The sequence below is a fragment of the Electrona antarctica genome (assembly GCF_951216825.1).
Source record: "Electrona antarctica genome assembly, chromosome: 2".
NCBI classification, from domain to species: Eukaryota; Metazoa; Chordata; class Actinopteri; order Myctophiformes; family Myctophidae; genus Electrona; species Electrona antarctica.
This window is the reverse complement of record NC_136807.1, coordinates 14745273-14761550: the sequence shown is the minus strand read 5'-3', so window position 1 is coordinate 14761550 and position 16278 is coordinate 14745273. Positions and strand designations below refer to the sequence as shown.

The 16278-nt window shown below is 42.7% G+C and overlaps 2 protein-coding genes across 2 annotated transcripts; one reads left to right on the top strand and one right to left on the bottom strand.

The window, feature by feature from the left end:
- LOC306914663 (PRA1 family protein 3-like) lies at positions 1-5078 on the top strand. The gene is made up of 4 exons (XM_079491810.1): positions 1-150; positions 277-403; positions 1572-1789; positions 4055-5078. Exons 1-4 carry the CDS (start codon positions 93-95, stop codon positions 4231-4233), a joined length of 582 nt encoding a protein of 193 aa, XP_079347936.1. The 5' UTR covers positions 1-92; the 3' UTR covers positions 4234-5078.
- Positions 5079-8122: 3044 nt separating this feature from the next.
- On the bottom strand, positions 8123-16154 carry LOC306938411 (leiomodin-3-like). The gene is made up of 6 exons (XM_079522583.1): positions 15651-16154; positions 14233-15003; positions 13225-13574; positions 11906-12088; positions 10039-10567; positions 8123-8262 (listed from the first exon to the last, which is right to left on the bottom strand). The coding sequence occupies exons 1-6, from the start codon at positions 15939-15941 to the stop codon at positions 8215-8217; spliced, it is 2172 nt and encodes a 723-aa protein (XP_079378709.1). The 5' UTR covers positions 15942-16154; the 3' UTR covers positions 8123-8214.
- Between the last annotated feature and the right edge of the window lie 124 nt (positions 16155-16278).

The following is a 16278-nucleotide window of genomic DNA, read 5'->3' as shown; positions in this document are numbered from 1 at the left end:
ACCAGAACTGTCAGAAAGAAAGAGACAGACAGAACCACAGGACAGAACGGAACGCAGACAGTTTGGACGGTCTACTCTGCTTTGGATCCAACATGGCGTCAGGCAGGATGGAGCTGGCTCCTCTCAGACCATGGGATGACTTCTGCCCAGGTTCGTAGTAGAATAATAATATAGTTATTGTTTATTATCATATATTAATTAACCATGGGATGACTTAACCCCCAGGTAGTAAGTATAGGATGAGAATATATATAACCACTTGTCTCCACTGTCCAGGTTCTGACCGCTTCGCCAAGCCGGACTTTGGAGATCTGACCAAATGGAACAACAGAGTTATAAACAACCTGCTGTACTACCAGACCAACTACTTCCTGGCAGCTATCATGGTCTTCATCATAGTAGGGTAAGACTAATATAATATATTAATATAGTCCTTATCATAGTAGGGTAAGTTATAGTTATATTTATAATATTTATTATTACCATCCTGGTGCGTTCATAGCAGGGTAAGCACAGGCCAGGGTAAGAACTGACAGTTGAGCTAACTAGTAGAGCTTTTGGGCTTTATCGTGTGTGTGTGTGTGTGTGTGTGAGAGAGAGACGGCCGTACGATGGGGTATGATGAATGGGGCTTAAATGAGGCTGCATTCTTTTCTGACCCCCCGCCCACATACACACACCCATCATGAGTCATGATTAAAACATTTATATATGACTAACAATCTATTTATGTATGACTGATACTCTTTATATGGTTCTCATGCCACTGTACCACCGTTACTTACTGGTAAATACATTTTGCATTTACAATTTTACAATGTAGTAATTTATAATCAGACGAGGCGAGGGAACGATGTTCAAGTTGCTAGCTCAAACATACTGAGCCCAGATTTATTCCCTTGCCGTAGCAGCACAAACTAACCTGAGGTTGAGGGTCACTGATGTAAAAACAAATAAACACAGGGTGGCTAGCCCAAAGCTAATCATATCAGAACGTACCGTGTCTCCCAGTCAACTCAGTCCAGTCTCTCACACCACAGAACAACCCAGAACTTCCTTGTCTTATTTTTTCCTCCCAGGCACACATGTAGCCAATACCCAAACAGTGACACCTCCCTCAATCAAAGTAATAGAAGAACATACATGAGTAATTGGTACCCCCAGCGTTACAATATGATGAATTATATTGTTCTAAGTTCCTGAACCCTCTGGGGAGTGGGGATGTTCCAAGGAAGTACCGTGGTCAGTCTAGTCTTCGTGGGGTAGGTCTGGGCTGGAGAGAAGGTTCCGGTTAAAGTCCTACTATTTGTCACATGCATACAAAATTTGTTCTCCGCGTTAGACCCATGTCTTGGAGCGGTGAGCCACAGCCGTGCTGCGTTTGGGAATATTTTGTAGTTGATCTAACCACCCAATAACAACCCTCCAGTCCCATTTTTACAGTCATCAGGTACAGGTGAGTGACCCAGCTGGGGATCGAACCCCAACCTCCCAGTTTCTGGGATAAGAACAGATCTAGGTGGTCACTCTAGTCTTCATGTTAATATATTATACATTCATATTATTTTCAGGTTCCTCAACCCTATGGGTATGTTCCTGGGGGGTACAGTGGTGACCCTGGTGTTCATGGGGTCGGTCTGGGCTGGAGAGAACAAATCGATGATCAAGAACTTCAAGAAGAAGAACCCGACGCTCTTCATGGTGGCGGTGATGGGAACCTCCTACTTCCTGTTGTCTCTGTGTGGAGGAGTGATGGTGTTCATCTTCGGCCTGACCTTCCCTCTACTCTGTGAGTAAATGCACACACAGATTTATTGTCACAGCACAGATTTACAAAGTTAAAGAGTGGGTGAAATATGGACTAAAAGGGTGGGGGCAAGGGTTAAAGCCTTAAAGGAGATCATGAAAAGAGACGAGGTCAAAACAAATCGACATATTTACACATAAACCTGTGATGAGGTACTGTATAAAGGTGCGTGAGCATACTCTAAATATGCTAACCTCTAGTAGGCCTACATAACATCTAAATAACCTCGTATGATTTGATATGATATGATATGATATGATGCATAAGACTGCTTTACTATTACATTGCAGTGCTACAGGCTGAAGTGGTGTCTGGATATTGTACTCGCCTCATGGGAAAGTGTTCATCTTGGTTGAATTAATTCTGGTGAAAACCATTGAGCAGAATGATGATGCATAAATAACTGATCTGTTAAATAAACCAGTTCTATCAGTTCCTGTCATTACGGTAGGAAACGCATTGGCATCAGTACAGTTCCTCTGTCACTATGAATTAACTTAAATAATTAAACACATTGAAAAGCTGCCTGACATCAACACACCACTACACTTGGGGCGGCAATGGCTCAGGGGTAGAGTTGCCTGTTGTGAACCGGAAGGTTCCCAGTTCGATCCCGGGCTCCCCCTGATCTTGTGTCGAAGTGTCCTTGAGCAAGACTCTGAACCCCTAATTGCTCCCGATGTGTAGGTTGGTGCCTTACATGGTTTCCTCCGGCATCGGTGTACAAATGTGTGTGTGTGATGCACAATCTATGTAAAGGTGCTATATAAATGCACCATTTACTTATTTTACTATATAAATGCACCATTTACTCCACTGGTAGAAGTAATAGCACGTTTAAAAGACAACAGACAATATTTTAACTTCACTTCACCAGTGCTTAACTTTATGCACCAGTGCATTAAAAAAAACTTGTTTCAACAACTTGTTATGCCGGCAGTGATTTCTCAGATCACTGAAAGCAAACCATGTCCATTAGAATGAGAGGTCTAACTTATTGAGTTGCAATGAGTTGCATTGGTGTGGTCTACCTTAAAAACCGTTTTGTCCCAACCAGACCCTTTGGTGTGGTTTGGGCTTTTTTTTAGACCCTAAATGTTGACCTTTAGTACTATTAGTATCAAGAATGTCTGGTAATAAAACACTCACTATAGCTCTGGGGTGGTGTATTTGATTTATTTGAAATGCAATAAATCAACATGGTTACACAGTTCAAGGATAAACACAACATGATGTATAGTAGATCTGCGCCAGCAGGAAAGTAAACACTAACCCTGCCAACGGAGGAAAGTGTTAACGAAAGCCTGATAGCTTAGATTTAATACTACTTTAAAACCTCACTATCGTGTCGGACGTGTAGATCATCTCTCCGCTTGCTTTCAGGAATATAAGACGATTTTCCAATTTTAAGGCGTTGGGAAATACAATTGCAACAGGTGCTTCTCGATGCAATCACACCCGGTCTCGCCAAGATCCCGCCCGTAGGTGCCGCCGATTGGTTAGAATGGGCATGGGTCTATTTCAACGCCAGTCTACTGTTTAAAAGACCTCAGATTGGTTGTCAGTTCCACTGTGAGGCCCCTATGAAAGTAAACTATCCTTTACAACTTTACATTTAAAGCAGGAAGGCGCACAAAAGCTTCACTGCTCTGGTGAAAACAAGTGTGTACTTTGTTTACATCTGCTACACTCTGGTGAAAACAAGTGTGTACTTTGTTAACCTGAGTGGAATATTTCTTTAAAAATCACACCTGTGAAGTGAGGGGCGCTAATATATTAAAGTCTAACTCATGTTGATTAGGTGATGTAATGGTGATGTAAAACAAACGGTGCCAAACTGCCAACACAAACATTAAATGCCATTAACAATAAAGAGACAATGAGGGACAATATGACGTACATTTCCTTTCATTGTCAATGGCGTTTTTAAAACAAACATTTAACCTGTATAGGAGGGGCTAGCCGCTCCTCAAAAATGGGAGGTGAAGTACCCGTCCTCCACCACTAGGTGGAGTCTAAGACTTTGAATGTGCTCCTATTAGTTAGAATGGGTTACACACACACACACACACACACACGCACACACAGCATGACATCAGCCTGCTAAAAACACTGTGTCCAATTCAACAATCTATGACAACCATCAACACAACACGATAACAGCTGCTGTAATCAAATCCATCATGTGTGTGTGTGTGTGTGTGTGTGTGTGGTGATATTTAACCCCTTGTTCTCCTGGGCCTACAGTGATGCTGGTGCATGCCTCTCTGAGGCTGAGGAACATGAAGAACCGTCTGGAGAACAAGATCGAGGGGGCGGGGCTGAAGAGGACACCCATGGGCGTCATCATGGATCTCCTGGACCAGCAGGAGGACCGGATGAACAAGATCCAGGACTTCATAGAGAGCAAGTTGAACAAGGAGTGACCTGACCACACACACACACACACCATAGAGAGCAAGTTGAACAAGGAGTGACCTCTGAACCCCCCCACACACACACACACACTCACAACACACTTCATAGAGAGCACGTTGAACAAGGAGTGACCTCTGAACCCCACACACACACACACACTCACAACACACTTCATAGAGAGCACGTTGAACAAGGAGTGACCTCTGAACCCCACACACACACACACACTCACACACTTCATAGAGAGCACGTTGAACAAGGAGTGACCTCTGAACCCCCCCCCCCTAACCCCACCCATCCACAGATCTTCTTAGAGAGCCCCCTACCCCCCCAAAAATGGGTTAAACCTAACCGAAAGGTCAAATATTAGTTATCAGTGCCATTACTAGAGGGATGGTACCATTATGAAATGGTACCATCCTGTAGATCTGGTGCCATACCATTATGAAATGTTACTCTCCAGATCTCAACACAAACGGAGCAGTGAGAACAAGTGGACACACAACCCAAACACCCATAGCCAAATGTCCCTTATATGGACAAGAAAGTTTAACTTGACCTTTGACTCATCCAGCGCTGACCAATGGGAAGCGATTCTACAAACTAAACATATTTGATCTTTGTGTCAAACAAACAAATGGCGGTGCTGCGCGCCTCAACATGACACCCACAGCTGTAGGTCGGTTATGTGGGGCGCGCAGCACCGTCGTACGGGGAAGCATAAATCTGGCATGAGAGGATGAGGGAGGGATGGATTTTTTGTTTTTAATTTTTTTTGTCATCATATTGTATTGTTAGATAATCTATTATTAATGACACATTTATACTGGATATAAAATGAGCTTTAAGAGGTTGTGTTGTGTATTATTATTATTATTACCCTTATTATTTATGCTATCTATGTAGTGCTAAATCACCCTTTGTCTAATATTGGTTTACATGCTGTTAAGTTTGCACACTCCACTGTATGAATGATACAAATGGAAACACAGACGCCAACGTTCTCCTCTGTTCAATGAAAAGAGAAAACCATGCTAGTTAAACCAAAACACAACATTTACATGAAGTTGAGTTAATCAGTGTCATGGTTTAAGAGAGGGACTTTATTTATCTCATTTAACAATCTGATGGTTTAGAGAGACGGTATTTATTTCACTTGACTGCATGTCAGAAGTAATGTCTATTTGCATGCTAAGGCAATTAGATATACATGTACTGCAGCTTGGAAATATTATAAAATGTGTCCAAATAACTGAATAAATATAGGAAATTTGAACTATATCATTTCTCTTCCTCATAATAATTCTGTTCTTTCCCCCCAGGTGGTGAAATGCAGTCAAATGTTACTGGAAATACCAAAATATGAGCTAATAGCAATAATAATATTATAATATCCTTCATGTTGGAATCATGTTTATTTGAGAGGAGTTCAATTCCGAGACCTGGTTATCTCTTCAGTTTGTATATTTATGTGACCTAACCAATTAACATAATAGAATATATAATTAACATATTTGATATTAAGCACTCTTAAGCCCGATTTGTAATTTGCTGTATGATGGTGGCGCAGTTCATATCTAAAACGATGAGGAAAAATGACAAACAAAATAAAAACGAAGCTATGATGACTAAAATTACGTTGCCATGCTCCGAAAATAGCCAATCTACAAGCTTTTAGATCGCCTATTTTCTTGGCAGAGCATGAAAGCATTATTATTTTTGTGAGGATTTCTGAACATTCAGTAAAAAAAACCTCCTGATCACAGCTATGCAATATTTAAAATGGACGGCACATGCATTTGTATTGGTTGAATTCATTTCATTTGTTATTCATGTCTGTTTTTCTTTTACATTTGAATCTCATGTGTTTGTATTTTCATAATAGAGCATGCCTAGAAAATAATAAAGTGCTGATGTTTTCAAAAGCACACATATTACAATATTACACCGACATCTGTATTGTGTCTCCCCTGCATTAGTAAATAACTAAACATTAATGTTACTGTGGAATTTACATTATGTTCTGTTACAGTAATGAATATAATCTAATTATTATCCTTGTAAAGTAGAAAAGATAATGACGTGCATTTTATATTTTGACGTTTCTCACATGAAGTGCGGATATTTGTCACATTAACATTAAGTGTGTGCATGCTAATCTCAAACGGATGATACTATAAAGTCTGTATCAGGGGTCTTCAACAGGGGGTCCTCAGAGTTACTCAAACACTTTTATTAACCCCTGTGTTAATAGTCCCTATTCTGGGGGGAACATTAGCAGAAAATAGCAGATCTACAAGCTGCGACTTGTTGTGAGCTTGTAGGTCTGATATTCTCTCTCAGCTGAGCAAAAAAACTCCTGCTATAAAGTCATGGATTATGGTATAATTCAGTTCTGTGTTTGAGTATTGATCGTGTAAACACACATTAATAGCATTGAGTGTAAACACATTAATAACATTATCAATAGCATTGAGTGTAAACACAGCTGACTGTCAACCATGATAATAAAAGTTGACAATCTTTAAGGAAGCAGACCTTATTGTCATTTGTTTTTTTAAACACATCCTTTGTCCACAATATTCATGTATTCATTCATTCATTCATTCATTCATTCATTCATTCATTCATTACCTGTAAGGCACAACAGAATTTTCAGAATTTTAATATTGGTGGTAGACAATTGGATATTAAAAATCACACTTGTGTGAAGTGAGGGACGCTCTTATCATCATACTATACATCATCATAGCCTGGCCCTGGTATGGAGGGCGGGTGCTGTCGGGATCATTGCATTGGATCATATTGGTTCACCATCCTGAGCGCCAAGTTGCAGCCGCACGTGAGCGTCATTTCCATCCACCAGCTGTTTAAAAACCCGGAAGAGACGCCTGCTCTAGGCGTTTTTTGACGCGACGATGTGCTTGCGCCCAATATGTGCTTTGTTCAGCCAATCAAATCATCGTTATGGGGTGATCAGCCAATCAAATCATCGTGTTTGTGTTCACACAAACAGACAGAGCTGGGCATAGGAGGGGCTAGCGCCCCTAAAAAGAAGAGCTCTCTGCACAGCAGCCATATTGGACAGACATTGGACCTCTTCCTTTATACTTCCTTCACAGGTGTTACCAATGATACTAATAAAGGCTCTGTTCTGTTTAGTGTAGCATAGTGGTTCTCAAACGTTTGCATTTCAGGACCACCATAACTCAGAGTGTACTTGCCATACGCCCCAAGCTGTGCTACTCATACGCCTGGGATGGAACCCATGACCTGGTGGTCCAAAGGCAAGAGCTCTACTGACTATACTATACCCGGACACAAATGAAACCAAATGGACCCTGACATGTTTTAAAACAAAGGCACTGGAATGTTTTTTGAAACATTTTAATGGGGGTCCCTGGCACAACATATATTCAGATGGGGGTCTGCAGACAAATACATGGGGTCCTTGATATGAAAATGTTTGAGAACCAGCTGGTTTAAACATTAGGAAACTACCTTTTAGAAACAAGACCAAATAATCAACTATACACTTTAGAAACAAGTCCCAAATAAAGAACTACACTTTAGAAATAAGACCAAATAAACAACTACACTTTAGAAACAAGCCCAAATAATCAACTACACTTTAGAAACAAGACCCAAATAGCTACACTTTAGAAACAAGACCCAAATAATAAACTACACTTTAGAAACAAGACCAAAACAATTATTAAACCCACAATTACCACTTATTTACAAGCAACATGGCAACAGACCTTTAACTCCAGTCTTTGTTTTATTTAATTTATTCCAACAAACACTAAGAATTATTCAATACTAATAGATACATACATAGATAACACAATACATTAATTCATATAATTCAGTGCTATTTTGTTTTGCTAAACAGCCTTAAAACTATATGATAACGGTAAATATACTAACAGAAGGAAGACATTAAACATGTTTAAAATACACAGTAACTGGAATATGGATGTATTATTTTAGAAGAGACTTGTTTCAGGAGATTCCAACTGTTTGGGAAGTGGAGTCTGTAGAGAGAGACAAAGATAATGTAATAAGAGGAGGAGGAAGAAGAAGAGAGACAAAGATAATGGTGGAAAAAGTACTCACATGTTAAAGGACCACTTCACCACTTTTCAACCTGCTTTCATCTCACTAATGTTCATGATAAAATACTACAATTTTTTCCTACTCGGTCTATGCGTCTCATAGGAGGGCTGTGGTCAGTTCAGAAACCCGTCCACCGGTGACATCATCGATGGTGAATTCAAGCTAATAGAAACTGCAGGCTAACTATTCGTGAAAAGTTGCAATGCGATAATGGAAGCCATCGTTCTCACGATAATAAAAAAAAAATCTGCCTAGCAATGATGTCACTGGTGGACGGGTTTCTGAACTGCCCACAGCCCTCCTATGAGACACAGACCGAGTAGGAACAAATTGTGATATTTTATCATGAACATTAGTGAGGACCAATTATATGAAGATAAGTTCAAAAGTGGTGAAGTGGTCCTTTAAGTAAAAGTATCAATACTGCAATATAGAACTGCTCTGTTACAAGTAAAAGTCTGTAATTCAAAGTACAAAAGTATTGGTTTCAAAAGGTACTTAAAGTACCAAAAGTAAAAGTACTCATTGTGCACAATGTCCCATTTCAAGTTTTCAAATGTATTGATGCTGAGTACCAAGCAGGGAGTAATTAGGTACAATTTTTACAGTCTTTGGTATGACCTGGCCGGGGATCGAACCCCAACCTCCCAGTTTCAGGGCGGACCCTCTAACCACAAGGCCACTGTCTGGTACAATGTGTGACGATGCGTCGCATTGTGAGCTTGTACATCTGCGATTTTCAAATGGGCGAAATGTAGGCCTACAGTATAGGGCTGAAGTGGTTACCGTTTTTGTTTTTGTAATAATCAAAATCTACAAAGTAACTATAGTAGTACTATTTTCTAATGAATGTAGTGGAGTAAAAGTACAATATTTGGATCCAAGATGTAGTGGAGTACAAGTAAAAATATTGGAAATTGGAATTACTCAAGTAAACTACAAATACCTCAAATTTGTACTTAAGCAGGGGTGTCCGTACACAGACAAATGTGTCCGTGGCAAAGGCAAATGTTTATTATTATTATTTTTATTATATAAGACCCAATTACTGAATGTCAAGTCTCCAGGTTTTCATCAGAATATGTATGACACTTATTTACTATGACACTACTGTATATGGCATATTAGGAGTCCAACTACTACTGGTTCTCAAACATATTATTTGCAAGGACCCCCTTAACTCTGAGAGTGTACAAATGGAAACAAATGTATCCGTAAGGGTCCATCCGGTTCCATTTGTACACTCAGAGTTACAGACCTGTTACAGTATGGTCATTCAGGGCTAGCTCTTTATGTGTTTCTGGTAATATTATTGTCCACTCATTTTGTATGTCCGCGCCTCCGCGGCAAAACATTTATTTTGACAAAAATGTCCACCACAAGCCAACATGGCGATGACCCCTGTAATGTAATTAGTAACTTTCCACCACTGAGAGAAAGAAGATATATCAGTGACTCTGTTTGACCTGTTTTGGCCATCATTAGAGCCTACCCAAATGGGTTGAATTGGGGGGTCAAATCAACTAATCAAATGATTCCCAAGCACGGCACGGCTGCAGCTCACCACTCCTTGGATGCGGCTCACCGCTCCAAGAGATGGGTCAAATGCGGAGATTGGAGAACAAATTTCACTGCGGTAACACGTGTGTGATAAATCGTACGACTTTGACTATTAGTTAATATTATATACTCACAGCTTTGAGATAGGCGATGTTGCCTTTTTTTATCTGGTTGAGCAGATGGTCTCGGGGCGTCTCGTTCACCATGGCCGGCTCCCTGCGTCGAGGGACAGGTTTAAGAGTCTGAAGGACGGCCTTCAGGTTGGGCTTCTCGTACTTCATGAAGTCGTCATCACCGCCGCCGTCCGCCTCCCGGGCTCTGGACGTCTTCCTCAGCTGGATGCTGGGAAGCGACGACCTCTCCGCCGGCTCGTCGTCCATGACGAACAGAGGGTTACGTTTCTTGGGTGTCTTTTTGAGCTGGACATCCTTCAGTGGACTCGCCGCTGGTTCCGCTGCTGCGTTTATTGGCGTCATTGGAATGTTGTTGTTGTTTGTAGTGCGTTTATGTTGTTGTTGTTGTGACCTGGACGGAGACATGTTGTTGTTCTCTTGTGGTTCTCTGAGGTGTTCCACGTTGGGCAGAACCACGCCGTTCTTGCGCAGGATCTCGTCGGGGGGAACCAGACCATGTTGCTGCAGCACCTCGATGGGGGGGATGTACCTGAGGAGGCAGAAACCTCTTATATATCTCCACATTTTGTGCCACATTTTTTGTATTTTTTCCAGTTTTTCATGTGTCTAGGTGAGGTGACAGTACTTCATTAGACACCCTGGAGTCGTTTTTATGTGCAATGGTGTATTAACTTTGTATTTTGGGTTTCTTCCTGGAGGCTGAACCCTTGACAGTCAAACGGGCCAATGAAATAAACAGTAATATAGTGACATCACAGTATCAGCCCCTCCCCTAACCCCTCCCCCTTTATCATACAACTACAGCTGTGGGTGCAGCTTCAGTTAAGGTGGATCACCACCCATCACCCCCCACCAGGCAAACCAGGCATACTTAATGAACTGGTGGGCGTGTGCCGCGTGTCCACATAAAAGCATGATTTTAACAAATACTATACACTTTTTGGAAAAAGTTCTTCCTCCTTATATTATAATAATACCTTGATCATGTTTTAGGGTGGAAACAAATCGTGGCACGCAATCTTTAACTATTTGTTTTTGTTTTTCGTGTAAATTAACGGTCCTACTTGATCATAATTCAGGGTCACACAAAAGCATCTGCAGGTTGATCTTACCCTAACATCTGCAGCAGACCAGGAGGCAGGTTGATCTTACCCTAACATCAGCAGACCAGGAGGCCGTTCTATATCTTACCCTAACATCTGCAGCAGACCAGGAGGCAGGTTGAGGCCGTTCTATATCTTACCCTAACATCTGCAGCAGACCAGGAGGCAGGTTGAGGCCGTTCTATATCTTACCCTAACATCTGCAGCAGACCAGGAGGCAGGTTGAGGCCGTTCTATATCTTACCCTAACATCTGCAGCAGACCAGGAGGCAGGTTGAGGCCGTTCTATATCTTACCCTAACATCTGCAGCAGACCAGGAGGCAGGTTGAGGCCGTTCTATATCTTACCCTAACATCTGCAGCAGACCAGGAGGCAGGTTGAGGCCGTTCTATATCTTACCCTAACATCTGCAGCAGACCAGGAGGCAGGTTGAGGCCGTTCTATATCTTACCCTAACATCTGCAGCAGACCAGGAGGCAGGTTGAGGCCGTTCTATATCTTACCCTAACATCTGCAGCAGACCAGGAGGCAGGTTGAGGCCGTTCTATATCTTACCCTAACATCTGCAGCAGACCAGGAGGCAGGTTGAGGCCGTTCTATATCTTACCCTAACATCTGCAGCAGACCAGGAGGCAGGTTGAGGCTGTTCTATATCTTACCCTAACATCTGCAGCAGACCAGGAGGCAGGTTGAGGCCGTTCTATATCTTACCCTAACATCTGCAGCAGACCAGGAGGCAGGTTGAGGCTGTTCTATATCTTACCCTAACATCTGCAGCAGACCAGGAGGCAGGTTGAGGCTGTTCTCGTACATCTGCATGACCTCCTTCTTCTCCCGGACCTCCTGCAGTCTCTGCTCCTCTTTCCTCAGCTGCCTTTGACGGTCCAGGTTCCTGGTCAGCAGGTTGGTCACCACCATCCTGGGCCCCGGCTGCTCAAAGTGGTACCTGTACATTAATACATTTATTATTAGTGCCATGTATTTTGTACTTTTTCTGTTTTGTATGTATCTACGGAGACTCCCAGGTGTGGTTATAATATTCAAATATGTATTCTGTGTGTATTTTGAAAGCCTTTGAGTCAAAAGGCCCACTCGAAATACACCACTTCAGTGACATCATCACCCTAATAGTAGCCTCGGAAACCCAGACGTTTTTATTTCCAGGGAGAAAAAAAAGTCTGGGTCCGAGTCCACTTCAAATTGGCATAGAGTAGCGCAAACGTCGATCACTCTCTGCTGATTTCTGATTGTCTGCACCTTTGTTAAATTGACGCACACACGCACACCCGTACACACACACACTCCTCTCTCTCTCTGTCGCTCTAAGTAATTAGTCTCATGTCCAGCAGCTGCGCACAGTTTCTGCCGGCGGATCCTGCCGGGAGCTGCCTATGCCATAGAAAGCATAGGTGAGTTCCAGGCTACCCTAATAGTGACATCATCACCCTAACCCCTCCTCTAACCCCTCCCCCATTATCATACACTGTGGGCGAGGCTTAAGTTCACATGGGTGTGATTTAAAAAAAAGTGTACAGAAAGTGGTAAAATTATGTTTTAATGTGGCCATTAAAACATAATTTTACCACTTTCTGTGGGCGGCGAGCCGTGGACGGTGAGCCGTCCCACGTCCGAAACGGTTGAGAAATGACAGAGTTACCGTGTGGGGGTCCCCAGGGGGTCCCTCTACTGTACTGTACTGTACAGTACTGAACTGTACTGTAGTGTCACTGTACTGTACTGTCACACCCAAAATCAACATATATACAGTTAATATGTGTGTGTGTGTGTATTAGGCTGCACAACAGTGACATTTGGTGATGAAAACCAACCAAACACTATTTTCGTGCTCGGACACAGGGACCCAGGGATACAGGAACACAAGCCAGCCAGCCAGCCAGAGACACACAAAGCTCCGTATAGGAGTGGTTGCACCACTAAAAAAATCTTCCCCTAGTATAATCTTCTCCTAGTATCCCCATACGGTAATCGATGATCAAGTTTTAGGGGGTGGAAAAATCAAGGCACTCCATCTTTAAGGGCGACTTACCCCATCTTCAACAGAGTATTTAAGGAACAACTTACCCCATCTTCAGGAGGGTATTGTTGGCCTTCAGCAGCCGTGAGATCTCCATCTCGGCGCTGTGTCCCAGCATGTGTCTCTGGTTGTGGAAGCGCAGCTCCGTCAGCGTTTCGTTGAACTGGAGGCAGCGGATGATGGCCACGATGCCCTTCCCCGTCACGAAGTTGGACTCGATGTTGAGCGTGGCGATGCTGCGGTTCTCACGAAGCATGTTGGCCAGGTTGAAGGCGATGTTCTCGTCCACGCCCGTGTTGGTGATGCTAAAGGTCTTCACGTGCTTGTTCTTCTTCAGGGCGTCCACGTAGTCCAGGAGCATGGCCTTGGGAATGTTCTCAATGTTGTTGAGGTTGACCTGGAATTTAAAATTGAGTCATATATCAGACACATTTATCCAGAGTGACTTACAGTAAACAAGGTATGCACCTACATAGAATTTATTGTAACTGTTATTTATTGCGACTGTCCGTCCGTCCGTCCGTCCGTCCGTCCGTCCGTCCGTCCGTCAGGGGTAGGGCTCGATAAGCATTATGCTTCTCCCTGTCCCCTTTTCCAGCATCTTGGACTTGACAACTTGTGCCATGGACTTTTTCCCTGGTCTTGCCAAATTACACTAATGCACAATGTATGCACCCCATTAAGGAGCTGGAAATTAATTGAACTGAATGCAGAGAGACAGTGTAGTGTCTCTGTAAACTAGGATCGGGTTAACAATGAACCTATAGCATCTGTACATTTGAAACTATAGGATACCAGGTAACATAGCATCTGCCTAAACAACATGTTATCTAAATAATATTCTGTACATTTGAAATGTGTGTCCAATGACTATTCCTTGAGTCGGTTCTAAATGGACCATTTCAAGGTCTGTTACTCTGAGTGTCAGAGAGTAGAGTAGTATCTAAATTACATGTTAAAACTCTGCATGAGTCTATTACGGTATTATTCTTACAATTATTGATCTATTATTATTATTATTATTATTATTAATATTATTATTATTATTATTATACCTCGGTAACACTGGGGTTGTTCTTGCGTATCTTGTCCAGAGTGGTGTCCAGGTTGGTCTCGTTTCCAGACGGTCTGGAGGTCAGCTTGATGGCCCCGCCCCCTCCCATCATCCCTGGCAGCGACAGAGTCGGGAGTTTCAGTTTGTTGATCTTCTTCACCTCCACTCTCTCCGCCGGGGGGTTTTCTTCGTTGGTTTTGTTCAGAGACGAGGAAGCCGGGACGTCTCTGGAGAACTGAGCTTCTTCTTCTCCGTCTTGAATTAGTGGCGAACTTTGATTTGAGTCTAGACACTCCGAGGGCTCCTTCTTCTTCTGTGGTTCTGGAGATGGTTGCTGTTTGTTGTTGTTATTCTGAGCTTTTGGACTGTCTTCTTCTTCACCTTCGCTTTTTTCTGCGGCTGGTTTGACCACTTCTTCCTCCTCGGCCTCTGGCGCTTCCTGTTCCTCTTCCTCCTCCACTTCCTCGATGATTTCCTCGACCACTTCCTCTCCTCCACCTCTGCCAGCCTCCTCTTCCTCCACTACTTCCTCTTCCTCTTTCCTGACAGCTTCCCTTTTCCTCTCTGCTTCCTCTTTTCTCTCTGCTTCTGCTTCCTCTTTCCTCTCTGCTTCCTTTTTCCTCTCTGCTTCCTTTTTCCTCTCCGCTGCCTTTTTCCACTCTGCTTCCTTTTTCCTCTCTTCTTCCTCCTTCCTCTCTTCTTCCTCTTTCCTCTCTTCTTCCTCCTTCCTCTCTTCTTCCTCTTTCCTCTCTGCTTCCTCATTAAGAATTTTCTGATGAAGGCAAAGAAACAGAATAGGGTTAGAGTTAGACTTAAACCACCTTTAAGACACCTTTTAAATCAGTAGTTCTCATACTTTCAATATATTTTTTAAAAATGTTCAAAAATAGTAGATCGGCTATTTTTGAATTGTCAACGCAACAATATAAAATGCTTTCAAGGTTTTAATGGTTTGACTCCCATATGATTGCTATGGTAGCCTAGCCTTGCATAGCCAGCCTTCATCTGCCTTCCCAATACATTTTGCCCTATGCAGATTAACTCTGGTCCCTCTCAATTGTGTGAGGACTTCACAAAGCGGTGTAGAGCCAACCAGATTAGTCTGGAACCAGGCTATAACCAACCAGGGCCCAGGAATACCAACAAAGTCGCCCTTTTACCAACTCACACCGGGCGTACAGTTAGCCGGCGGAACGTCAGCTTGGTATTCCTAAAGTATAACCTAAGTGAATTATGCTTAAACGGTAAACCTAACCTTAACCTCAGTAAAACGGTGCCAAAGCGTAACCCTTTTCCTAAACTTAACCCCAGTAAAACTATACATAACCCTAAACGTATTTCTAATCTTATTCTCAGTAAAACAAAATAAAGAATACAAGAATATATAGCATATAATAGGCTATAATATTATAATATTACCTGACTAGGCAGTAGTGTAGCAGGAACTCTCTCCTCCTCCACCATGCGTGTAGATTCCTTCTCCCAGTACATATAGTCCACCAGGCTGCGGTGGTCGAAGGTCCCGGTCGGAGGCTTCTCGGTCTGGTCCTTCTGCCTCTGGCCCACCGGGACCCTCTCATCCGGAGCGATGGTGTCCATCTCGCTCTGGAGCTCCTTCAGTTCCTCTGGAGACAACATGGCCAGGAGCTCGTCTTCGTCCAGCTCTTCCTCCTCCATGTCCTCGTCTAGATCTCTGTCCCTAGCAGACATGCTGCTTCGAATCTAACGTCTTACTTCTATTAGAGAAGAATACTTTAAAGTACTTACTTCTATTGAAGAGAAAACATTAAACTTCTTACTTCTATTGAAGAGATAAACAGAGACAAAAAATAAAAGCTGCAACCTTAAAGATAAAAGCTGTCAGCTGCAGCAGGTGGTACAGCGCAATGAGTGAAGCCAGAGTGTTGTGACGTTGTCTCTTCTCTCCAGCCTGTTGTTGGAGAGTCTAAAATTAAATGCATGGAGCGAGGTGGAAGATATTTGAGGCTCCACAGGAGGAGGAGGTTGGACTGCATGGGAGCATGTGTCACCCAGCTGCTGCTCTGGG